This window comes from Eptatretus burgeri, chromosome 9, assembly GCF_056783735.1.
Source record: "Eptatretus burgeri isolate ZD-2024b chromosome 9, Ebu_testis_v1, whole genome shotgun sequence".
NCBI lineage: Eukaryota > Metazoa > Chordata > Myxini > Myxiniformes > Myxinidae > Eptatretus > Eptatretus burgeri.
In genome coordinates this window covers 106142625-106169388 of record NC_140969.1, presented here as the reverse complement: position 1 = coordinate 106169388, position 26764 = coordinate 106142625, and the positions used below count along the sequence as shown (strand labels likewise).

Sequence of the window (26764 nt, the reverse complement as noted above, 5' to 3'; positions counted from 1 at the left end):
GTTTTTGTTTTAATCTTTGCTTGGTTTTGAATGGTTTTGTTTTTATGTTGATCTTTGCTCGGTTTTGAATGGTTAATTTTTGTTTTGATATTTGCTTGGTTTTGAATGGTTTAGTTTTTGTTTTGATATTTGCTCAGTTTTGAAAGGTTTAGTTTTTGTTTTAATCTTTGCTTGGTTTTGAATTGTTTAGTTTTTGTTTTAATATTTGCTTGGTTTTCAATTGTTTAGTTTTTGTTTTAATATTTGCTCTGTTCTGAATGGTTTAGTTTTTGTTTTGATCTTTGCTCGGTTTTGAATTGTTTAGTTTTTGTTTTAATCTTTGCTTGGTTTTGAATTGTTCAGTTTTTCTTTAAATATTTGCTCTGTTCTGAATGGTTTAGTTTTTTGATCTTTGCTCGGTTTTGATTTGTTTCGTTTTTGTTTTGATATTTGCTTGTTTTGAATGGTTTAGTTTTTGTTTTGATATTTGCTTGGTTTTGAATGGTTTAGTTTTTGTTTTGATATTTGCTCAGTTTTGAAAGGTTTAGTTTTTGTTTTAATCTTTGCTTGGTTTTGAATTGTTTAGTTTTTGTTTTAATATTTGCTTGGTTTTCAATTGTTTAGTTTTTGTTTTAATATTTGCTCTGTTCTGAATGGTTTAGTTTTTGTTTTGATCTTTGCTCGGTTTTGAATTGTTTAGTTTTTATTTTAATCTTTGCTTGGTTTTGAATTGTTCAGTTTTTCTTTAAATATTTGCTCTGTTCTGAATGGTTTAGTTTTTTGATCTTTGCTCGGTTTTGATTTGTTTCGTTTTTGTTTTGATATTTGCTTGGTTTTGAATGGTTTAGTTTTTGTTTTCATCTTTGCTCAGTCTTGATTGGTTTAGTTTTTGTTTGAATCTTTGCTCGGTTTTGAATGGTTTAGTTTTTGTTTTGATATTTGCTCCGCTTTTGAATGGTTTAGTTTTTGTTTTGATCTTTGTTCTGTTTTGAATTGTTTAGTTTTTATTTTGATATTTGCTTGGTTTTGAATTGTTTAGTTTTTGTTTTAATCTTTGCTCGGTTTTGAATTGTTTAGTTTTTGTTTTAATCTTTGCTCGGTTTTGAATGGTTTAGTTTTTGTTTTGATCTTTGCTCCGTTTTGAATTGTTTAGTTTTTATTTTGATATTTGCTTGGTTTTGAATGGTTTAGTTTTTGTTTTAATCTTTGCTCGGTTTTGAATGGTTTAGTTTTTGTTTTAATCTTTGCTTAGTTTCGAATTGTTTAGTTTTTGTTTTTATCTTTGCTCTGTTCTGAATGGTTTAGTTTTTGTTTTAATCTTTGCTCGGTCTTGATTGGTTTAGTTTTTGTTTTAATCTTTGCTTGGTTTTGAATGGTTTTGTTTTTATGTTGATCTTTGCTCGGTTTTGAATGGTTAATTTTTGTTTTGATATTTGCTTGGTTTTGAATGGTTTAGTTTTTGTTTTGATATTTGCTCAGTTTTGAAAGGTTTAGTTTTTGTTTTAATCTTTGCTTGGTTTTGAATTGTTTAGTTTTTGTTTTAATATTTGCTTGGTTTTCAATTGTTTAGTTTTTGTTTTAATTATTGCTCTGTTCTGAATGGTTTAGTTTTTGTTTTGATCTTTGCTCGGTTTTGAATTGTTTAGTTTTTGTTTTAATCTTTGCTTGGTTTTGAATTGTTCAGTTTTTCTTTAAATATTTGCTCTGTTCTGAATGGTTTAGTTTTTTGATCTTTGCTCGGTTTTGATTTGTTTCGTTTTTGTTTTGATATTTGCTTGTTTTGAATGGTTTAGTTTTTGTTTTGATATTTGCTTGGTTTTGAATGGTTTAGTTTTTGTTTTGATATTTGCTCAGTTTTGAAAGGTTTAGTTTTTGTTTTAATCTTTGCTTGGTTTTGAATTGTTTAGTTTTTGTTTTAATATTTGCTTGGTTTTCAATTGTTTAGTTTTTGTTTTAATATTTGCTCTGTTCTGAATGGTTTAGTTTTTGTTTTGATCTTTGCTCGGTTTTGAATTGTTTAGTTTTTGTTTTAATCTTTGCTTGGTTTTGAATTGTTCAGTTTTTCTTTAAATATTTGCTCTGTTCTGAATGGTTTAGTTTTTTGATCTTTGCTCGGTTTTGATTTGTTTCGTTTTTGTTTTGATATTTGCTTGGTTTTGAATGGTTTAGTTTTTGTTTTCATCTTTGCTCAGTCTTGATTGGTTTAGTTTTTGTTTGAATCTTTGCTCGGTTTTGAATGGTTTAGTTTTTGTTTTGATATTTGCTCCGTTTTGAATGGTTTAGTTTTTGTTTTGATCTTTGCTCTGTTTTGAATTGTTTAGTTTTTATTTTGATATTTGCTTGGTTTTGAATTGTTTAGTTTTTGTTTTAATCTTTGCTCGGTTTTGAATTGTTTAGTTTTTGTTTTAATCTTTGCTCGGTTTTAAATGGTTTAGTTTTTGTTTTAATCTTTGCTCAGTTTTGAATGGTTTCGTTTTTGTTTTGATGTTTGCTCGGTTTTGAATGGTTTAGTTTTTGATTTGATCTTTGCTCCGTTTTGAATTGTTTAGTTTTTATTTTGATATTTGCTTGGTTTTGAATGGTTTAGTTTTTGTTTTAATCTTTGCTCGGTTTTGAATGGTTTAGTTTTTGTTTTAATCTTTGCTTAGTTTCGAATTGTTTAGTTTTTGTTTTTATCTTTGCTCTGTTCTGAATGGTTTAGTTTTTGTTTTAATCTTTGATCGGTCTTGATTGGTTTAGTTTTTGTTTTGATCTTTGCTCAGTTTTGAATTGTTTAGTTTTTGTTTTAATTTTTGCTCGGTTTTGAATGGTTTAGTTTTTGTTTTAATCTTTGCTCGGTTTTGAATTGTTTAGTTTTTGTTTTAATCTTTGCTCAGTTTTGAATGCTTTCGTTTTTGTTTTGATATTTGCTTGGTTTTGAATGGTTTAGTTTTTATTTTGATATTTGCTTGGTTTTGAATGGTTTAGTTTATCTTTGCTCAGTTTTGAATTGTTTAGTTTTTGTTTTAATTTTTGCTCGGTTTTGAATGGTTTAGTTTTTGTTTTAATCTTTGCTCGGTTTTGAATTGTTTAGTTTTTGTTTTAATCTTTGCTCAGTTTTGAATGCTTTCGTTTTTGTTTTGATATTTGCTTGGTTTTGAATGGTTTAGTTTTTATTTTGATATTTGCTTGGTTTTGAATGGTTTAGTTTTTGTTTTAATTTTTGCTCGGTTTTGAATGGTTTAGTTTTTGTTTTAATCTTTGCTCAGTTTTGAATTGTTTAGTTTTTGTTTTAATCTTTGCTTGGTTTTGAATTGTTTAGTTTTTGTTTTAATCTTTGTTTGGTTTCGAATTGTTTAGGTTTTGTTTTGATATTTGCTCAGTTTTGAATTGTTTAGTTTTTGTTTTAATATTTGCTCTGTTCTGAATGGTTTAGTTTTTGTTTTAATCTTTGCTCGGTCTTGATTGGTTTAATCATTGCTCGGTTTTGAATGGTTTCGTTTTTGTTTTGATATTTGCTTGGTTTTAAATGGTTTAGTTTTTGTTTTAATCTTTGCTCGGTCTTGATTGGTTTAATCATTGCTCGGTTTTGAATGGTTTCGTTTTTGTTTTGATATTTGCTTGGTTTTAAATGGTTTAGTTTTTGTTTTAATCTTTGCTCAGTTTTGAATTGTTTAGTTTTTGTTTTAATCTTTGCTTGGTTTTGAATGGTTTAGTTTTTGTTTTGATCTTTGCTCGGTTTTGAATGGTTTAGTTTTTGTTTTGATCTTTGCTCCGTTTTGAATTGTTTAGTTTTTATTTTGATATTTGCTTGGTTTTGAATTGTTTAGTTTTTGTTTTAATCTTTGCTCGGTTTTGAATTGTTTAGTTTTTGTTTTAATCTTTGCTCGGTTTTAAATGGTTTAGTTTTTGTTTTAATCTTTGCTCGGTTTTGAATGGTTTCGTTTTTGTTTTGATATTTGCTCGGTTTTGAATGGTTTCGTTTTTGTTTTGATCTTTCCTCCGTTTTGAATTGTTTAGTTTTTATTTTGATATTTGCTTGGTTTTGAATGGTTTAGTTTTCGTTTTAATCTTTGCTCGGTTTTGAATGGTTTAGTTTTTGTTTTAATCTTTGCTTAGTTTCGAATTGTTTAGTTTTTGTGTTTATCTTTGCTCTGTTCTGAATGGTTGAGTTTTTGTTTTAATCTTTGCTCGGTCTTGATTGGTTTAGTTTTTGTTTTAATCTTTGCTCGGTTTTGAATGGTTTCGTTTTTGTTTTGATATTTGCTCGGTTTTGAATGGTTTAGTTTTTGTTTTAATTTTTGCTCGGTTTTGAATGGTTTAGTTTTTGCTTTAATATTTGCTCGGTTTTGAATTGTTTAGTTTTTGTTTTAATCTTTGGTTTCGAATTGTTTAGTTTTTGTTTTGATATTTGCTCAGTTTTGAATTGTTTAGTTTTTGTTTTAATTTTTGCTCGGTTTTGAATGGTTTAGTTTTTGTTTTAATCTTTGCTCAGTTTTGAATGGTTTCGTTTTTGTTTTGATATTTGCTTGGTTTTGAATGGTTTAGTTTTTATTTTGATATTTGCTTGGTTTTGAATGGTTTAGTTTTTGTTTTAATTTTTGCTCGGTTTTGAATGGTTTAGTTTTTGTTTTAATCTTTGCTCAGTTTTGAATTGTTTAGTTTTTGTTTTAATCTTTGCTCGGTTTTGAATTGTTTAGTTTTTGTTTTAATCTTTGTTTGGTTTCGAATTGTTTAGTTTTTGTTTTGATATTTGCTCAGTTTTGAATTGTTTAGTTTTTGTTTTAATATTTGCTCTGTTCTGAATGGTTTAGTTTTCGTTTTAATCTTTGCTCGGTCTTGATTGGTTTAATCATTGCTCGGTTTTGAATGGTTTCGTTTTTGTTTTAATCTTTGCTCGGTTTTGAATGGTTTCGTTTTTGTTTTGATATTTGCTCGGTTTTGAATGGTTTAGTTTTTGTTTTAATCTTTGCTCGGTTTTGAATGGTTTCGTTTTTGTTTTGATATTAGCTCGGTTTTGAATGGTTTAGTTTTTGTTTTGATCTTTGCTCCGTTTTGAATTGTTTAGTTTTTATTTTGATATTTGCTTGGTTTTGAATGGTTTAGTTTTTGTTTTAATCTTTGCTCGGTTTTGAATGGTTTAGTTTTTGTTTTAATCTTTGCTTAGTTTCGAATTGTTTAGTTTTTGTTTTTATCTTTGCTCTGTTCTGAATGGTTTAGTTTTTGTTTTAATCTTTGCTCGGTCTTGATTGGTTTATTATTTGTTTTAATCTTTACTTAGTTTTGAATGGTTTTGTTTTTATGTTGATCTTTGCTCGGTTTTGAATGGTTAATTTTTGTTTTGATATTTGCTTGGTTTTGAATGGTTTAGTTTTTGTTTTGATATTTGCTCAGTTTTGAAAGGTTTAGTTTTTGTTTTAATCTTTGCTTGGTTTTGAATTGTTTAGTTTTTGTTTTAATATTTGCTTGGTTTTCAATTGTTTAGTTTTTGTTTTAATATTTGCTCTGTTCTGAATGGTTTAGTTTTTGTTTTGATCTTTGCTCGGTTTTGAATTGTTTAGTTTTTGTTTTAATCTTTGCTTGGTTTTGAATTGTTCAGTTTTTCTTTAAATATTTGCTCTGTTCTGAATGGTTTAGTTTTTTGATCTTTGCTCGGTTTTGATTTGTTTCGTTTTTGTTTTGATATTTGCTTGTTTTGAATGGTTTAGTTTTTGTTTTGATATTTGCTTGGTTTTGAATGGTTTAGTTTTTGTTTTGATATTTGCTCAGTTTTGAAAGGTTTAGTTTTTGTTTTAATCTTTGCTTGGTTTTGAATTGTTTAGTTTTTGTTTTAATATTTGCTTGGTTTTCAATTGTTTAGTTTTTGTTTTAATATTTGCTCTGTTCTGAATGGTTTAGTTTTTGTTTTGATCTTTGCTCGGTTTTGAATTGTTTAGTTTTTGTTTTAATCTTTGCTTGGTTTTGAATTGTTCAGTTTTTCTTTAAATATTTGCTCTGTTCTGAATGGTTTAGTTTTTTGATCTTTGCTCGGTTTTGATTTGTTTCGTTTTTGTTTTGATATTTGCTTGGTTTTGAATGGTTTAGTTTTTGTTTTCATCTTTGCTCAGTCTTGATTGGTTTAGTTTTTGTTTGAATCTTTGCTCGGTTTTGAATGGTTTAGTTTTTGTTTTGATATTTGCTCCGTTTTGAATGGTTTAGTTTTTGTTTTGATCTTTGCTCTGTTTTGAATTGTTTAGTTTTTATTTTGATATTTGCTTGGTTTTGAATTGTTTAGTTTTTGTTTTAATCTTTGCTCGGTTTTGAATTGTTTAGTTTTTGTTTTAATCTTTGCTCGGTTTTGAATGGTTTAGTTTTTGTTTTGATCTTTGCTCCGTTTTGAATTGTTTAGTTTTTATTTTGATATTTGCTTGGTTTTGAATGGTTTAGTTTTTGTTTTAATCTTTGCTCGGTTTTGAATGGTTTAGTTTTTGTTTTAATCTTTGCTTAGTTTCGAATTGTTTAGTTTTTGTTTTTATCTTTGCTCTGTTCTGAATGGTTTAGTTTTTGTTTTAATCTTTGCTCGGTCTTGATTAGTTTAGTTTTTGTTTTAATCTTTGCTTGGTTTTGAATGGTTTTGTTTTTATGTTGATCTTTGCTCGGTTTTGAATGGTTAATTTTTGTTTTGATATTTGCTTGGTTTTGAATGGTTTAGTTTTTGTTTTGATATTTGCTCAGTTTTGAAAGGTTTAGTTTTTGTTTTAATCTTTGCTTGGTTTTGAATTGTTTAGTTTTTGTTTTAATATTTGCTTGGTTTTCAATTGTTTAGTTTTTGTTTTAATATTTGCTCTGTTCTGAATGGTTTAGTTTTTGTTTTGATCTTTGCTCGGTTTTGAATTGTTTAGTTTTTGTTTTAATCTTTGCTTGGTTTTTTAATTGTTCAGTTTTTCTTTAAATATTTGCTCTGTTCTGAATGGTTTAGTTTTTTGATCTTTGCTCGGTTTTGATTTGTTTCGTTTTTGTTTTGATATTTGCTTGTTTTGAATGGTTTAGTTTTTGTTTTGATATTTGCTTGGTTTTGAATGGTTTAGTTTTTGTTTTGATATTTGCTCAGTTTTGAAAGGTTTAGTTTTTGTTTTAATCTTTGCTTGGTTTTGAATTGTTTAGTTTTTGTTTTAATATTTGCTTGGTTTTCAATTGTTTAGTTTTTGTTTTAATATTTGCTCTGTTCTGAATGGTTTAGTTTTTGTTTTGATCTTTTGTCGGTTTTGAATTGTTTAGTTTTTGTTTTAATCTTTGCTTGGTTTTGAATTGTTCAGTTTTTCTTTAAATATTTGCTCTGTTCTGAATGGTTTAGTTTTTTGATCTTTGCTCGGTTTTGATTTGTTTCGTTTTTGTTTTGATATTTGCTTGGTTTTGAATGGTTTAGTTTTTGTTTTCTTCTTTGCTCAGTCTTGATTGGTTTAGTTTTTGTTTGAATCTTTGCTCGGTTTTGAATGGTTTAGTTTTTGTTTTGATATTTGCTCCGTTTTGAATTGTTTAGTTTTTATTTTGATATTTGCTTGGTTTTGAATTGTTTAGTTTTTGTTTTAATCTTTGCTCGGTTTTGAATTGCTTACTTTTTGTTTTAATCTTTGCTCGGTTTTAAATGGTTTAGTTTTTGTTTTAATCTTTGCTCAGTTTTGAATGGTTTCGTTTTTGTTTTGATGTTTGCTCGGTTTTGAATGGTTTAGTTTTTGATTTGATCTTTGCTCCGTTTTGAATTGTTTAGTTTTTATTTTGATATTTGCTTGGTTTTGAATGGTTTAGTTTTTGTTTTAATCTTTGCTCGGTTTTGAATGGTTTAGTTTTTGTTTTAATCTTTGCTTAGTTTCGAATTGTTTAGTTTTTGTTTTTATCGTTGCTCTGTTCTGAATGGTTTAGTTTTTGTTTTAATCTTTGATTGGTCTTGATTGGTTTAGTTTTTATTTTGATATTTGCTTGGTTTTGAATGGTTTAGTTTTTGTTTTAATTTTTGCTCGGTTTTGAATGGTTTAGTTTTTGTTTTAATCTTTGCTCAGTTTTGAATTGTTTAGTTTTTGTTTTAATCTTTGCTTGGTTTTGAATTGTTTAGTTTTTGTTTTAATCTTTGTTTGGTTTCGAATTGTTTAGGTTTTGTTTTGATATTTGCTCAGTTTTGAATTGTTTAGTTTTTGTTTTAATATTTGCTCTGTTCTGAATGGTTTAGTTTTTGTTTTAATCTTTGCTCGGTCTTGATTGGTTTAATCATTGCTCGGTTTTGAATGGTTTCGTTTTTGTTTTGATATTTGCTTGGTTTTAAATGGTTTAGTTTTTGTTTTAATCTTTGCTCGGTCTTGATTGGTTTAATCATTGCTCGGTTTTGAATGGTTTCGTTTTTGTTTTGATATTTGCTTGGTTTTAAATGGTTTAGTTTTTGTTTTAATCTTTGCTCGGTCTTGATTGGTTTAATCATTGCTCGGTTTTGAATGGTTTCGTTTTTGTTTTGATATTTGCTTGGTTTTAAATGGTTTAGTTTTTGTTTTAATCTTTGCTCGGTTTTGAATTGTTTAGTTTTTGTTTTAATCTTTGCTTGGTTTTGAATGGTTTAGTTTTTGTTTTGATCTTTGCTAGGTTTTGAATGGTTTAGTTTTTGTTTTGATCTTTGCTCCGTTTTGAATTGTTTAGTTTTTATTTTGATATTTGCTTGGTTTTGAATTGTTTAGTTTTTGTTTTAATCTTTGCTCGGTTTTGAATTGTTTAGTTTTTGTTTTAATCTTTGCTCGGTTTTAAATGGTTTAGTTTTTGTTTTAATCTTTGCTCGGTTTTGAATGGTTTCGTTTTTGTTTTGATATTTGCTCGGTTTTGAATGGTTTCGTTTTTGTTTTGATCTTTCCTCCGTTTTGAATTGTTTAGTTTTTATTTTGATATTTGCTTGGTTTTGAATGGTTTAGTTTTCGTTTTAATCTTTGCTCGGTTTTGAATGGTTTAGTTTTTGTTTTAATCTTTGCTTAGTTTCGAATTGTTTAGTTTTTGTGTTTATCTTTGCTCTGTTCTGAATGGTTGAGTTTTTGTTTTAATCTTTGCTCGGTCTTGATTGGTTTAGTTTTTGTTTTAATCTTTGCTCGGTTTTGAATGGTTTCGTTTTTGTTTTGATATTTGCTCGGTTTTGAATGGTTTAGTTTTTGTTTTAATTTTTGCTCGGTTTTGAATGGTTTAGTTTTTGCTTTAATATTTGCTCGGTTTTGAATTGTTTAGTTTTTGTTTTAATCTTTGGTTTCGAATTGTTTAGTTTTTGTTTTGATATTTGCTCAGTTTTGAATTGTTTAGTTTTTGTTTTAATTTTTGCTCGGTTTTGAATGGTTTAGTTTTTGTTTTAATCTTTGCTCAGTTTTGAATGGTTTCGTTTTTGTTTTGATATTTGCTTGGTTTTGAATGGTTTAGTTTTTATTTTGATATTTGCTTGGTTTTGAATGGTTTAGTTTTTGTTTTAATTTTTGCTCGGTTTTGAATGGTTTAGTTTTTGTTTTAATCTTTGCTCAGTTTTGAATTGTTTAGTTTTTGTTTTAATCTTTGCTCGGTTTTGAATTGTTTAGTTTTTGTTTTAATCTTTGTTTGGTTTCGAATTGTTTAGTTTTTGTTTTGATATTTGCTCACTTTTGAATTGTTTAGTTTTTGTTTTAATATTTGTTCTGTTCTGAATGGTTTCGTTTTTGTTTTAATCTTTGCTCGGTTTTGAATGGTTTCGTTTTTGTTTTGATATTTGCTCGGTTTTGAATGGTTTAGTTTTTGTTTTAATCTTTGCTCGGTTTTGAATGGTTTCGTTTTTGTTTTGATATTAGCTCGGTTTTGAATGGTTTAGTTTTTGTTTTGATCTTTGCTCCGTTTTGAATTGTTTAGTTTTTATTTTGATATTTGCTTGGTTTTGAATGGTTTAGTTTTTGTTTTAATCTTTGCTCGGTTTTGAATGGTTTAGTTTTTGTTTTAATCTTTGTTTAGTTTCGAATTGTTTAGTTTTTGTTTTTATCTTTGCTCTGTTCTGAATGGTTTAGTTTTTGTTTTAATCTTTGCTCGGTCTTGATTGGTTTAGTTTTTGTTTTAATCTTGGCTTTGTTTTGAATGGTTTTGTTTTTATGTTGATCTTTGCTCGGTTTTGAATGGTTAATTTTTGTTTTGATATTTGCTTGGTTTTGAATGGTTTAGTTTTTTTGATCTTTGCTCGGTTTTGAATTGTTTAGTTTTTGTTTTGATATTTGCTTGTTTTGAATGGTTTCGTTTTTGTTTTGATATTTGCTTGGTCTTGAATGATTTAGTTTTTGTTTTAATCTTTGCTCGGTTTTGAATTGTTTAGTTTTTGTTTTAATATTTGCTCGGTTTTGAATGGTTTCGTTTTTGTTTTGATATTTGCTCGGTTTTTAATGGTTTAGTTTTTGTTTTGATCTTTGCTCGGTTTTGAATAGTTTCGTTTTTATTTTGATATTTGCTTGGTTTTTAATGGTTTCGTTTTGTTTTAATCTTTGCTCGGTTTTGAATGGTTTAGTTTTTGTTTTAATCTTTGCTCGGTTTTGAATGGTTTAGTTTTTGTTTTAATCTTTGCTCAGTTTTGAATTGTTTAGTTTTTGTTTTCGTCTTTGCTTGGTTTCGAATTGTTTAGTTTTTGTTTTTATATTTGCTTGGTTTTGAATGGTTTCGTTTTTATGTCGATCTTAGCTCGGTTTTGAATGGTTTAGTTTTTGTTTTTATATTTGCTCGGTTTTGAATGGTTTAGTTTTTTTTAATCTTTGCTCGGTTTTGAATTGTTTAATTTTTGTTTTAATCTTTGCTTGGTTTTGAATTGTTTTGTTTTTGTTTTAATATTTGCTCTGTTCTGAATGGTTTAGTTTTTTTGATCTTTGCTCAGTTTTGAATTGTTTAGTTTTTGTTTTGATATTTGCTTGTTTTGAATGGCTTCGTTTTTGTTTTGATATTTGCTTGGTTTTGAATGGTTTAGTTTTTGTGTTAATCTTTGCTCGGTTTTGAATTGTTTCGTTTTTGTTTTAATCTTTGCTTGGTTTTGAATTGTTTAGTTTTTGTTTTGATATTTGCTTGGTTTTGAATGGATTCGTTTTTATGTCGATCTTTGCTCGGTTTTGAATGGTTTAGTTTTTGTTGTGATATTTGCTTGGTTTTTAATTGTTTAGTTTTTGTTTTAATCTTTGCTTGGTTTTGAATGGTTTAGTTTTTATTTTAATCTTTGCTCGGTTTTGAATTGTTTAGTTTTTGTTTTAATATTTGCTCTATTTCTGAAGGTAGTTTAGTTTTTGTTTTTATCTTTGCTCAGTTTTGAATGGTTTCGTTTTTGTTTTGATAATTGCTTGGTTTTGAATGGTTTAGTTTGAATTGTTTGATCTTTGCTCTGTTTTGAATGGTTTTAGTTTTGTTTTTATGTCGATCTTTGCTCCGTTTTGAATGGTTTAGTTTTTGTTTTGATATTTGCTCTGTTCTGAATGCTTTAGTTTTTGTTTTGATATTTGCTTGGTTTTGAATTGTTTAGTTTTTGTTTTAATGTTTGCTCTGTTCTGAATGGTTTAGTTTTTGTTTTGATCTTTGCTCGGTTTTGAATTGTTTAGTTTTTGTTTTGATAATTGCTTGGTTTTGAATGGTTTAGTTTTTGTTTTTATATTTGCTCGGTTTTGAATTGTTTAATTTTTGTTTTAATCTTTGCTTGGTTTTGAATTGTTTTGTTTTTGTTTTAATATTTGCTCTGTTCTGAATGGTTTAGTTTTTTTGATCTTTTCTCGATTTTGAATTGTTTAGTTTTTGTTTTGATATTTGCTTGTTTTGAATGGTTTCGTTTTTTTTTGATATTTGCTCGGTTTTGAATGGTTTAGTTTTTGTTTTAATCTTTGCTCGGTTTTGAATGGTTTAGTTTTTGTTTTAATCTTTGCTCAGTTTTGAATTGTTTAGTTTTTGTTTTCATCTTTGCTTGGTTTCGAATTGTTGTTTTTGTTTTTATATTTGCTTGGTTTTGAATGGTTTCGTTTTTATGTCGATCTTAGCTCGGTTTTGAATGGTTTCGTTTTTGTTTTGATATTTGCTCTGTTCTGAATGGTTTAATTTTTGTTTTGATATTTGCTTGGTTTTAAATTGTTTAGTTTTTGTTTTAATATTTGCTCTGTTCTGAATGGTTTAGTTTTTGTTTTGATCTTTGCTCGGTTTTGAATTGTTTAGTTTTTGTTTTGATAATTGCTTGGTTTTGAATGGTTTAGTTTTAGTTTTTATATTTGCTCGGTTTTGAATGGTTTAGTTTTTTTTTAATCTTTGCTCGGTTTTGAATTGTTTAATTTTTGTTTTCGCTTTGCTTGGTTTTGAATTGTTTTGTTTTTGTTTTAATATTTGCTCTGTTCTGAATGGTTTAGTTTTTTTGATCTTTGCTCGATTTTGAATTTTTTAGTTTTTGTTTTGATATTTGCTTGTTTTGAATGGTTTCGTTTTTGTTTTGATATTTGCTTGGTTTTGAATGGTTTAGTTTTTGTGTTAATCTTTGCTCGGTTTTGAATTGTTTAGTTTTTGTTTTAATCTTTGCTTGGTTTTGAATGGTTTAGTTTTTGTTTTGATATTTGCTTGGTTTTGAATTGTTTAGTTTTTGTTTTAATCTTTGCTCGGTTTTGAATGATTTAGTTTTTGTTTTAATATTTGCTCTGTTCTGAATGGTTTCGTTTTTGTTTTTATCTTTGCTCAGTTTTGAATGGTTTCATTTTTGTTTTGATAATTGCTTGGTTTTGAATGGTTTAGTTTTTGTTTTGATATTTGCTCGGTTTTCAATGCTTTAGTTTTTGTTTTAATCTTTGCTCGGTTTTGAATGGTTTAGTTTTTGTTTTAATCTTTGCTCGGTTTTGAATGCTTTAGTTTTTGTTTTAATCTTTGCTCGGTTTTGAATGGTTTAGTTTTTGTTTTAATATTTGCTCGGTCTTGATTGGTTTAGGTTTTGTTTTGATATTTGCTTGGTTTTGAATGGTTTAGTTTTTGTTTTAATCTTTGCTCGGTTTTGAATTGTTTAGTTTTTGTTTTAATATTTGCGCTGTTCTGAATGGTTTAGTTTTTGTTTTAATCTTTGCTCGGTCTTGATTGGTTTAGTTTTTGTTTTATTCTTTGCTTGGTTTTGAATGGTTTCGTTTTTGTTTTGATATTTGCTCGGTTTTGAATGGTTTAGTTTTTGTTTTAATCTTTGCTCGGTTTTGAATTGTTTAGTTTTTGTTTTAATCTTTACTCGGTTTGAATGGATTCGTTTTTGTTTTGATATTTGCTTGGTTTTAAATTGTTTACTTTCTGTTTCGATCTTTGCTCGGTTTTGAATGGTTTAGATTTTCTTTCGATCTTTGCTCGGTTTTGAATTGTTTACTTTCTGTTTAGATCTTTGCTCGGTTTTGAATGGTTTAGTTTTTGTTTCGATCTTTGCTTGGTTTTGAATTGTTTACTTTCTGTTTAGATCTTTGCTCGATTTTGAATGGTTTAGTTTTTGTTTCGATCTTTGCTCGGTTTTGAATTGTTTAGTTTTTGTTTTGATCTTTGCTTGGTTTGGAATGGTTTCGTTTTTGTTTGGATATTTGCTCAGTTTTGAATTGTTTCATTATTGTTTCGATGTTTGTTCAGGTTTGAATTGTTTCGTTTTTGTTTCGATCTTTGCTCGGTTTTGAATTGTTTACTTTCTGTTTCGATCTTTGCTCGGTTTTGAATTGTTTAGTTTTTGTTTTGATCTTTGCTTGGTTTGGAATGGTTTCGTTTTTGTTTGGATATTTGCTCAGTTTTGAATTGTTTCATTATTGTTTCGATGTTTGTTCAGGTTTGAATGGTTTAGTTTTTGTTTCGATCTTTGCTCGGTTTTGAATTGTTTAGTTTTTGTTTTGATGTTTGCTCGGTTAGGAATGGTTTCGTTTTTGTTTCGATCTTTTCTCCGTTTTGAATTGTTTAGTTTCTGTTTAGATCTTTGCTCGCTTTTGACTGGTTTAGTTTTTGTTTTGATATTTGCTCGGTTTTCAATTGCTTAGTTTTTGTTTTGATATTTGCTTGGTTTTGAATTGTTTACTTTCTGTTTCGATCTTTGCTCGGTTTTGAATGGTTTAGGTTTTGTTTCAATCTTTGCTCGGTTTTGAATTGTTTAGTTTCTGTTTAGATTTTAGCTCGGTTTTGAATGGTTTCATTTTTGTTTTGATATTTGCTCGGTTTTGAATTGTTTAGTTTCTGTTTAGATCTTTGCTTGGTTTTGAGTGGTTTAGTTTTTGTTTTGATATTTGCTCGGTTTTGAGTGGTTTAGTTTTTGTTTTCATAGTTGCTCGGTTTTGAATGGTTTAGTTTTTATGTTGATCTTTCCTCGGTTTTGAATTGTTTAGTTTTTGTTTTAATCTTTGCTTGGTTTTGAATTGTTTAGTTTTTGTTTTAATCTTTGCTTGGTTTTGAATGGTTTAGTTTTTATTTTAATCTTTGCTCGGTTTTGAATTGTTTAGTTTTTGTTTTAATATTTGCTCTGTTCTGAATGGTTTAGTTTTTGTTTTTATCTTTGCTCAGTTTTGAATGGTTTCGTTTTTGTTTTGATAATTGCTTGCTTTTGAATGGTTTAGTTTTTGTTTTGATATTTGCTCGGTTTTGAATGCTTTAGTTTTTGTTTTAATCTTTGCTCGGTTTTGAATGGTTTAGTTTTTGTTTTAATCTTTGCTCGGTTTTGAATGGTTTAGTTTTTGTTTTAATCTTTGCTCGGTTTTGAATTGTTTAGTTTTTGTTTTAATATTTGCTCTGTTCTGAATGGTTTCGTTTTTGTTTTTATCTTTGCTCAGTTTTGAATGGTTTCGTTTTTGTTTTGATCATTGCTTGGTTTTGAATGGTTTAGTTTTTGTTTTGATATTTGCTCGGTTTTGAATGCTTTAGTTTTTGTTTTAATCTTTGCTCGGTTTTGAATGGTTTAGTTTTTGTTTTAATCTTTGCTCGGTTTTGAATGCTTTAGTTTTTGTTTTCATCTTTGCTCGGTTTTGAATGGTTTAGTTTTTGTTTTAATCTTTGCTCGGTCTTGATTGGTTTAGGTTTTGTTTTGATATTTGCTTGGTTTTGAATGGTTTAGTTTTTGTTTTAATCTTTGCTCGGTTTTGAATTGTTTAGTTTTTGTTTTAATATTTGCTCTGTTCTGAATGGTTTAGTTTTTGTTTTAATCTTTGCTCGGTTTTGAATGGTTTAGTTTTTGTTTTGATATTTGCTCGGTTTTGAATGGTTTAGTTTTTGTTTTGATATTTGCTCGGTTTTGAATGGTTTAGTTTTTGTTTTAATCTTTGCTCGGTTTTGAATTGTTTAGTTTTTGTTTTAATCTTTGCTCGGTTTGAATGGATTAGTTTTTGTTTTGATATTTGCTTGGTTTTGAATTGTTTACTTTCTGTTTAGATCTTTGCTCGGTTTTGAATGGTTTAGATTTTCTTTCGATCTTTGCTCGGTTTTGAATTGTTTCGTTTTTGTTTTGATCTTTGCTTGGTTTGGAATGGTTTCATTTTTGTTTGGATATTTGCTCAGTTTTGAATTGTTTCATTATTGTTTCGTTTTTGTTTCGATCTTTGCTCGGTTTTGAATTGTTTACTTTCTGTTTAGATCTTTGCTTGGTTTTGAATGGTTTAGTTTTTGTTTCGATCTTTGCTCGGTTTTGAATTGTTTAGTTTTTGTTTTGATGTTTGCTCGGTTAGGAATTGTTTAGTTTTTGTTTCGATCTTTGCTCCGTTTTGAATCGTTTAGTTTCTGTTTCAATCTTTGCTCGGTTTTGACTGGTTTCGTTTTTGTTTTGATATTTGCTCGGTTTTGAATTGTTTAGTTTCTGTTTAGATCTTTGCTTGGTTTTGAATTGTTTAGTTTTTGTTTTGATATTTGCTCGGTTTTGAATTGTTTACTTTCTGTTTCGATCTTTGCTCGGTTTTGAATTGTTTAGTTTCTGTTTCGAACTTTGCTCGGTTTTGAATGGATTCGTTTTTGTTTTGATATTTGCTTGGTTTTGAATTGTTTTCTTTCTGTTTCGATCTTTGCTCGGTTTTGAATGGTTTAGGTTTTGTTTCAATCTTTGCTCGGTTTGGAATTGTTTAGTTTCTGTTTAGATTTTTGCTCGGTTTTGAATTGTTTAGTTTCTGTTTAGATTTTTGCTCGGTTTTGAATGGTTTAGTTTTTGTTTTGATATTTGCTCGGTTTTGAATGGTTTCGTTTTTGTTTTAATATTTGCTCGGTTTTGAATGGTTTCGTTTTTGTGTTGATATTTGCTCGGTTTTGAATGGTTTAGTTTTTGTTTTAATATTTGCTCGGTTTTGAATGGTTTGGTTTTTGTTTTGATGTTTGCTCAGTTTTGAATGGTTTAGTTTTATGTTGATCTTTGCTGTGTTTTGAATGGTTTCGCTTTTGTGTTAATCTTTGCTCGGTTTTGAATTGTTTAGTTGTTGTTTTAATCTTCGCTCGTTTTGAATTGTTTAGTTTTTGTTTTAATCTTTGCTCGATTTTGAATGGTTTAGGTTGTGTTTTGTTCTTTTTTATATGCAATGTCAAGGCTCATATAAGAGCTAACACACAGAATGTACAAGGGGAGCAGGAGACAAGACGGTCGGGAGAGAGAAGCACCAAACAGTGGGGAATATACACATGAGGAGATCTTTGGAAGGGAGAGGGATGGGGTGGGGTACACAGGATATACAAGATGGACACTACAGGGACTTTTAGGAAGGAAAGCAGGGAATATGAAGGAGGTGGGTTTGGGGTGGATTAACGGGTGTGGAAAAAATCATGGTTTTGGATGGAGGAAGATGAGAGGTGGTGGTGAATAGCTCTTTTGAAGACCTGGAGGGAAGAGTGGGATTGAAGAGTGTTTTGGAATTTGTTGCATAGGTGGGAAAATAGAAGAATGAAAGAGTGAAGGTGAGCAGTGATTCTTGATTTTGTTCGTTTTACCAGAATGATGTTGCTGGCAGACCTTGAGTGCCCTGTGGAAATATGGGTGGGACAGATAGCAAACAGAGTGGGTGGTCAAAGCTGGAGATGCGATGGTAGAAGAGAAAGACCATCAATCTGCTTTCAGTGAGAGAGTGAGCGACCCAAAGACTCAACCTCATCACGGGAGATACCAATGATGCTAAATGCTTTGGTTTCCACAGCGTGAAGCCGAGAAAGGTGAGAGGCAGGAGCACCAGCCCAGAGGGGAGAGCAGTACTCCACCAGTCTATGGATGACAGCTTTGTTCATGGTCAGGAGCTCAGGTGTGCCAATGAAGGACTTTACACAATGGAGGAATCCCAATCAGAATTGGCTTTGGAGGCCAAGTTGGAGATGTGGCTTTCCCAGGAAATATCATGGCAGATAGTGAGGCCCAAAAGCTTGAATGAAAGGACTTAATTAAGTGTATTGTTGAGAAGGTAGATTGGGTGGGAGGGTGGGGGAAGGGGGTAGGGGTGTTTCTAGACGGTCCTTTCGGAGAGACAAAGTAAGAGTGTGAGATTTGTCACGATCGAAAGACATGTTCCATGTGTTGGATCAGTTTGTGATTTTATCTAGATCAGCAAAGAGTGACGAAGCTGCTGCTTGCCAATCTGCAGGATGACAGATGGTATGGCAAAGGTTGGATTCATCATTTTCCAGAGAGGCAGAGAGATCATTGATGAAAACGAGAAAACTGAGTTCATTGATGAAATATTCCAATATTTCCGCAGGGCGCTCAAGATCAGCCAGCAACCCCTTTCTGGTAAAACTATCAAAATCACGAATCGCTGCTTACCTTCACTCTTTCATTCCTCTTTTTCCCCGCCTTGGGAATAAACTCCCACAATCTCTTCAATCTCACTCTGCCCTCCAGGTCTTCAAAACAGCCATTCACCACCACCTCTTATCTTCCCCCATCCAAAACCACGATCTTTTCTATCCCCATTAATCCACCACAAACGCACCTCCTTCAAATTCTCTGCCTTCCTTCCTGAAAGTCCTTGTAATATCCATCTTGTGTACCCCATTTCCCCCACCTCATCCCTCTCCCTTCCACAGATCCCCTAATGTCTCTGTTCCCCAATGTTTTGTCCTTCCCACTCCCGCCCCTCTTGTTTGCTGCCCCCCCCTCCCCCCCCCCCGCTGTTGTGCATTGTGTGTTCGCTCTCCTTTGAGCCTCGAAAATGTGGGCAAAAAAAAAAAGCATGTTCACTGCAACAGGAGAGGAAGTCTGTGAGCCATGAGTGGAGATGGCCTTGGATACCATCGGAAGAGAGGTGGTGAGCAGGGCAGGGTGCCAGACTGTGTCAAAAGCGCACGATATGTCAAGGAAGACGGCTCATGTCTGGCATTGAGGACCTCCATCCATTGTTGGGAGAGCAGAAGCAGCATATCCAGTGTGGAGTGACCTAGTCTGAAACCAAATTGATGATCGGAAATCAAGCCATTGGAGAAGAGGAAGGATTTGATGTCTGAAGCGATGATGGATTCCATAACCTTGCTGATGATTGGGAGAAGGCTGATTGGTCTGTAGTTGCAGGGATCTGTTTTTGTACCTTTTTATGCAGGGCAGTAATGTTTGCTGATTTCCAAGCAGATGTCAGATGACCTTGGGCAAATGAGAGGGTGAATCGAACAGAGAGAGGGTGAGCAAGAGCAGAAGAGCAGGTTTTTAGGACACGTGGGCTGATGCCGTCTGGACCGGTTTCAGAATCTGAGTTGAGGTTTGGCAGCAAGCTCTCCACCTTGTTAAGAGAAAAGGACACACAGTCCAGGGACAGTTGGGTGCCACTGGGTAAGGTGGGTACAGAAAGTGATGGGTTTTGGACACAAGATTTAGATGCAAACACCGAGTTTAGGTATTCAGTTGTTTCACGTGCAAAATCTTTGCTCTGTTTTCAATTGTTTTTGTGCTTAATGAATCAACCATTGTGATTTTTTCGGATTTGGTTGTATTTCAGGCTTAGTCCAAATTCAATCAGACTATATCCATCCATTGCATTACTCATGCCTCGCTTGACTCATGTTCGGGGTGTTTGGCCGACTTGTCATACTTGTTAAGTGCAGTTGGCAAGAGTGATTCGTCATTGCAATAAAACCCACACAAGGCGCGGGAGAAAGAATCGAGTGTTTTAACCACGTCACCACATCGGCAGCTTCTAGTCTAATTTACCACTTGACAAATGAACTCCAGACGTTAGCACTTCGATTGCTTAAGTGATACACTCTCACGGGGTGATGTTGCTCCCCTCCAAACTCGATTGTAGCCGCTGTTGCTCGAAGAGACATTTTACTTTGACAGGTGTTCTTATGAACGGTTGGATGCGTGTTTGTGATGTCTGAAGTTCTACTTGGTAAAATGTTTATTTGTCTTCACTGAAAAATGTCTGTGAATGAATGATCTCAGACCTAACCAGTTAATTGGATTTGGTGAGTAAAGCTTAAATGAATGTAATAATATTTGATGTATTACAACATTACCGTTCTCTGGTTCATCATTTTCCTCCAGTGTATCAATGTGGAAAAGATAAAATCAATAAATCCACACTTTCATGGCACAAAGCACGACTGCAGACGTCTGACAGCTTTTGTCAATGGTTGATACCAGTGTAGGGATTTAACGAACCACATCACCCTGAAGGGAGCATGTTAGAGATTTGAGCTCGATGTTTTTCCTTTTTGAATCATTCAATCACGCTCAATTCCCGACCCGACGATAAACACAGGACAGTACGGTATAACAGACATTGGCACACTTTTCATGGATGCTAGAGAGAGTATCTCTCACGAGGTAAATCAAACGTTGCTGCGAAGCGTAAATTCCCTTTTCAAGAAACCTATATTCCGTTTTCCCGAACCTCTTCCCCTGATTATAGGTTGTACCAACTTTGTTGCATCAGAACTCTGCTGTACCAATGAAAACTCATTTCCCTTTCCCCCCAGGTGCTCATCGGACTCGCAGAAAGAGGTGAACGTCCAGTCTCGGTGCCCGAAGCCCGGCGGTTTGCTGCTCAGGAGGGTGCTGCTGCATATGTGGAATGTTCTGCCCTGACACAGAAAAATCTGAAGGAGGTATTTGACCTGGCCATCTTGGCGGGCCTCGGCCGAAACTCCAGGCCACTGAGCAGAAGGCGCAAGAAGTGTCACAAGAAGGGCTGTGCGACCGATAAGGTTCGGAGCTTGTCCAAGACTTGGTGGAAGAAGTATTCTTGCTTTGGATAGAAAAATCCTCTTGGGGACCAAAAAAGAAACAAACAAGAAGATTTCTTTTTCTGAATTGTTGACTTTTCAACGTAATTTCCATCAAGGGCTACGAAAGCAGCACGGAGAATCAAAATGACGTCTGACAAATGTAAGCCGTGTTCATCATGTCAAGCACTGCAAGATGTCGTGTCGAGACTACGATGAGGAATTAGGAGTGCATTACAGACAAAGTAGTGTATATATGCAGATATGGACAAGTATGACGTGAAGTCGGCGGTGAAAATTGAAGTGTGGCGGGACACATGGGTTATGACGGACCATTTTGCATTGCATGAGGCTGCAGGTGCAAAGCATCCAATGATCAAAAGTACACAAATGAAAAGGTGCAGATTAAAGAGGTTTTGATTTGGAGAACACCTGTGTGGGGAAGGTGGTACGAGGAGGAGCACAGTGGTGACAACAAATCCGCTTTAATCACAAACAGACTCTGGGCCAACGAAGATCCTGCTCTCTGCCAGGAACCAAGCCACTGCTTCGCACAGGAATTTGGAACTGGATAACACTTTAAACACACAAAGTTCCCAATGTACTGCTGTTTAACTCTCGTAGTAAAATATCACACACATCTGACATGATGGCTTGTGAACACATCCACTATTTTGTATTTATTTTGTTTTATGAGTCTTTCCACTGCCTCGCAGACTGCCCTTCTCTTCATTGTCTCTACCTGCAGTAAAAAAATATTCTCACTATTGTTCGTTAACTTGTATTTTAGGAACCTTTCCCTGCGAATCCAAGAACTGTTTCTTGATTATTCGATGAATTAGTCAAGCATTGGCTGTTTGTTCGCATTGCCTTTTGGTCCCTCTGAATTGGAAGCACAGCCAACTGAATTAAGGGTACATCTGTTTATTATGTACGCAACAATAATAAAAAAAAGCTTTCACCCTCTCTCCGTTATTTATTTTTTATACATCTCATTTGTTTTCCTCCAAGCCATTTACACCAACTCAATAAACCCAATCCCAACCCTTTTATATTTCCCTTCACTTTTATTCCTTTAATTTTATCAACCCTTACAACCCGTAAACGACATACACAGTGGGATACAGAAGTACGAGTCCACTTATATCAAGACCAAGCTTCGTCAAATCACGATTTCAAACACGAATTTGTCATAATATTGAAGATGTGTTTCCATATTCTTGAATCACCTGCTACGTGTTCACACCTGTCTGCTTGTCTGTCTGTCTGTGAACATATCTCAAAACGTGGTGGACGGATTTCGATGAAACTACAGTAGGTGGATGAGTTGGGTCGGTGACAAGAAGAAGCCGATTAGATTTTGGTTCAGGTCCGAATCCAGATCTGGCCTATGAGTGGGATACAAAAATGTAAACTCTTCAGCCTGGCAGAGGTATGCGCTCTACCGAGTGCCGTTCTAGTTAGCCCGTCTCCTGTGCAGCGGAATACGAAGCTTTGCAATCAATTTTGTCTGTCTGTGTCTGTCCGGGTCTTACCTTTTTTTTTTTTTTACCATTTGAGCTTTTGTAATCAAATTTTCAACAAATCTTTATAAGAGAGAATATGGAGAAGAAAAATTAATAATTTTGTTAAAATAATTTTCACCATCAATATTATTATTGTTATTCTTCGACCCTTTTTGTCTTATTTTAAAAATATTTTTAAATAGTTTTTAATATTATTTTTTAACACTTTTGTTTTTCTTCCTCAGCAACCACATTGGACCTGTCTGATTGATACAAAATTTTCAGGATGGGAGCAACCCCCCCCGCCCCCCCCTCCCCACAATGGGGAATATTTTACTGATAAATTGTGATGTCATGGGTCATGTGGTATGGTCGCTATTTTGGATTAAACGCCAAAAATTAAAACATATCCCTGAAACTGCTGATCGGAGAAATTTGAAACTTGGCATGTCTCATTCTACTCCCAATGAGGAATAAAGGGTTGTAAGGATGACGTCATCGGTGAAGTGGTAGACCAACCATAAACGTTTTAATCAAAATGCTTGTTTACTATTGAGATTCAGTGTGCATGTCCAGGAGGTAATATTTTTACCAATTGAGCTTTTATCATCAACTCTTGCACGAGCCTTTATTGTGAGGTTCTGGAGAACACAAGTTAATAAAATGTACAATTTAATGTTTGTTTGTTTTGAAACTTGCGTTTTCGTCCAGTTTATTTCAACTACAAGCGGACGTGGACGGGCTTTACATTTTGAGATGCTTTCGAGTTTATTTTGTTGTCATGTCAAATTAATAAATTTCCTACTGGACTCGTACTTTTGCACCCCACTCTAAATACCCTGGTGTTGGCTTAATGGTTCGGGTGGTGGGCTTTCGATCCTCGAGTCCTGAGTTCAAATCCCACTCAGCAGTTGAATTAATACCAGGTGGGGTTGACTCATCCTGTCATCCTTCCAAGGTTGACAAAATGAGTGCCAGCATGCTGGTATACTGCGTCGGAGTGGCGACCCGTCCAGGATTGTGCCCAATAGCCAAGGAGACTGCTTCGGCAACACCAACGCTCTACACAGAGTATGGTCCCAATATCCTCCTCTATATACTGCACCCCACTCTATCTATGTACCCCAAAATAATGTGCCATTCGGTCAAGACGATACTTGGGAAATTATCAGGTTGTAAATAATCATTCTGAATTGTAAGTTTTGAGTATCTTTTGCCAAATGGCATACTTGCCGATGATCAAACGCCGAAATATGCATAGCGAGAAGATGCAATGATTGATTCCTGATGCCTTTGGCATTGCAGCGTGAGTGCTGATAATGTCGGTTTATAGATAGAGAGTCTGTCCAGTCCCTCACGCTCTCTAACTTGAACATGTATGAAGGACATTGAGACAATGGCCAGATATCACCTATGAAGTTTGAACCTGTGGCCTCTGAAACATGAGATAAGCACTCGGATCGCCACGCCATTTTACTACTTGTGATGGCATTGTGGGTTTAAAATACAAAAAGAAAACTGGACCTGTAAATGGATGTTTAACGAATGCATGGCCATGTTCTCGACATTTTCTTTCCATTTCTATAACACAGATGAAACCTTGTTTGTGATTATACAAAGGAATAATCTGTATACAGTATTATGTGTGTAAGGAGTGTTGAGTTGAGTAGTGGTGAATGAAGGAGACACGGGCTTGGAGGTGAGATGACGTGAGGAAAGGAGAATGTAGGGGAGGGAGGGGGCAAGGTGGAAGATGGAAATGCTGCCATTTTGTGATCATGATGTGTACATTAGCCCCAAAGCTTTCTGCTCATATTGCTTGGCATGTCCACTATAGATTTAAAATCTCTCCCCCACTCCTCCCCTGTATGCTGTAAGATGATCACCTATGTAGCATAAGTTTAGTTTTCTCATTATTGCTGTACAATCAGCTTTCCTTATGGACTGGCAAGATTGCTTAGACTCTCGAGGTACGCACACTCTCCTCTCACCTGTCTAGCCCTGGGTTTGAATCCCGACCCAATTATAAACTGTCATCCCGGTAATTCACTGGAAGGGTGATTCATCAATGTGGTTGCTGTCCCTCGGATCGACATTAAACGGAATTAGTTGGTGGATGTTAAATATCCCACGGTATCCTTCATGAAGAGTTGGTGAGCTATCGCCGGCACCCGGAAAAAATGATAAATTCCTGTCACCTCCACTCGAACATCAGGCCTGGCCAGATGGTTTGTGAAAGACTTGGGGCCCAAAAACGATCCCAGGCTGATCCCACACCAAAACACTGTTAAAGAAGTCCTGGTGATAGAAAACTGGTCTCCTTGATACAAGTGGATATGGCATGATTGTTCACCCTAATTAATCTAAACTGGATTTGCACAATTAAAATTTAATTCAATTTTTTTTTCATTTTGTTGCTCCACTTTTTTCATTAAGTCGCATGGTTACAGATACAACCATTTTTTGTAATGTCTGGGAATGATGATATTCATGGAGATGGAGATTCAGATGGAGACATTTAACCTTTCACACCAGAGGTTTCAGCCTAGTAAACCTTCTATTGCCATGAGAATATCATCCTTCCTTTCCATTTATGTTCTTGATGAGTATAAGGTGATGGTTACATTGTGACCGCTGATGATGTCATGCGCACCTCTTCATGTATTGCAATCATGCCATACATGAAGATTTCTTTTATTTTTAAGGTCCATATCATCATAATCTTTTTAAAAAATTTTTTTTTAAATGAACACCATTAATGCACATTAGTATTGGCTTGATGCATTGGGAATTCAGCAAGCCAAAGGGCTCGGAGACCACAATTTAGCCATTTGGGGATATTTTGTTCATTTTTGTTGTCATTAATCATGATAGAGAAGCTTCCGAATGCAGTCACATGATTTAACTATTATTCTACGAACGTTTTCACCACCAAACAACCACATACATATTTATGTCCCTCCCATTCATTGTTCACCCTTCATAGTCTCAGTCACGATGTGTCCTTCTACTCTGTATGTAATACATGTACAAGCTCATCTGGGCCTTGAATTGTTAAAAAATGTTTGCATTCTTGTCCATTGTTTTGCATTTGGCATGCCAACAGCCTGGTGTGTTTACTTGTGGAATGTGGTGCAAACAGACGCAATGATAAATTAGAGATTTCAGAGAACACCTTTCGCTGCGCAGTTTCAAGAAAAAGGACATGTGAAGGGTCTTTTAAATCCTTGTTTTGCATTTCCGAGCGCGATCTATATTTCCTACGAGTTGTGATTTGTCTGAACCTTGATATTCCCCAGGGCTGAGAGAATGAGCGGCACATCTGATTGGTCGAGATGGCACAAAATTTTGTCCCAAGTACTGCTAACCTGGAGTTTAAAAAAATTTCCAAGATGATTTGTGTTCGACAGTGTTCAAGTGTATAATTCAATTGAAATAAAATGAAGATTTCAAAGGATGTTAAAAAAAACAAATTGTCCTGGAAGTTTACTGCCATTGACATGCTTAAACACCGCCCAATCAAACGCGTTACATTAGTTATTCGTGCCTGTTGTTTGTGTCCTTTATGACGTCACAAACAACAGCAAGTTTCATGGTTGGAATGATTTTCAATTTCGTTTGACTGCCAGACAGGTGAAGTACAAAAAAATATATAAAAATCTTGCTACTCTTTTCCGTACAATTTGCCAAATTCAGAGCCAAAATAGTGTTAAACGGCAAGTTTGTTTTCCGATTCATTTTCAAAATATAACATTCAATTTAAATCGAACAGTTCTTGGATCATAGACCGACGTCTGCAGACGGACGGATAGACAAAGCCAATTGCTTAACCCCGCTTTGTGCTTCGCATGTTGGGTAATAAACCCCACAATTATCTCAGTTGCCATGACAATGAAAAATATCGAATGTAACTATTAGCATCGGTTGTAGCATGAAACAAATTAAATGTCACCATAATGTCCTGCCCTGCAAGTGGATGAACTTGCTGCTTGTTAATCGTCATGTTTTATTGGAATACTACGAGTATGGTGCTTGTTGGTGATAAATGACGAGATGTTGGACATGTTTCATATTCATCGTCAGATGGTAACGTGCCCCCAACTGTTTCAAAACAACTGTGAAATCTCGACTTGTGCTAAACAATGAAATGTATTCCTTCCTTTCTTATCACATGCGTTGTTGAGAGTAAATATAACCAACATGTTTACTATCCATAACTACCTCGGCATTTTGTGGACATTTTGCTTACATTTTAAAATTAAGAAATGATCTTCAGTGGCTTGGTTTCTGCCACTTGCAAGCTTGCTATTCAGTTCCCCATGTTATGGGATATTATTTTGTTTTTCCCACAGACACCCACCTTCCAGCTGTGATGGGAAAAACTGAAACTGTGGGCTTGACATACGGATGAGATGTATTTATGACGATGAAAGGTATGGACGAGCTGTGTTTACTGTTCACCTTTACTTTGTTTTTGAAGTTTGATGACAAATTAAAATGAACTTTTGAATACACGTCGTTTGACAATCGCAACGCGAGATCTTTCGGGAATGATGAATTGTGGAAATGATTAAAAAAAAATTATTTATTGAAAGTTGTGTACGAAGGACAACTTACTGTACTTTATTGTAATAAAACGAAAGATTCTGATTCTGCTTTTGATTGTAGATTAATATCATTTTAAGACATGTTAATAATGCGTTTTGTGCACTGCTACTTACAGGTACAGTCACCTGCTTAAACAAAAAGCTATGATAACTTGGTACAGTGTTGCTGGCCCTCCACAAGAATAGGCTGCAGTATGATGGCATGCTCCACTTGGACCCATGGGACTCCATTGCAGCTGTCACCAATTGGGTGTCGTCCGGGTGAACAGGGTAACAATGACGCTGCAGCTGCTGAAGCCATAGATGGCGAATCGATGGTCGTGAATCGCTCTGATGACCCAGCACGGTGCCTTGTCCTTTAAAGGATTTGGAATCGCTGGTCAAAAATGCCCTACAAGGTATGCAGATCTGTCTTGCAGCTGGTTGTCATGTCATCAGCAGACATGCTTGGACTCTATTTTCCTCCTTGGGTGGATGCCTGGCACATGCAAAAGTCAAAAACTTAAAAAGATTTCTCCGGTTTAAGGTTTCTCATGCAAAAGGATTTGTATGTTAAATAAATTTACAAAA

At 33.3% G+C, this 26764-nt stretch overlaps 1 protein-coding gene across 2 annotated transcripts in view; it reads left to right on the top strand.

The window, feature by feature from the left end:
* Positions 1–25735, top strand: part of LOC147020855 (cell division control protein 42 homolog) — a 62294-nt gene extending 36559 nt beyond the window's left edge. For both annotated transcript variants that reach the window (XM_085896560.1, XM_085896559.1), the window contains exon 4: positions 19837–25735. In XM_085896560.1, the coding sequence (XP_085752686.1) occupies positions 19837–20115 (279 nt within the window). In that variant the 3' untranslated portion in view covers positions 20116–25735. The remainder of the gene's footprint in view (positions 1–19836) is intronic.
* The last annotated feature ends 1029 nt before the right edge of the window (positions 25736–26764 follow it).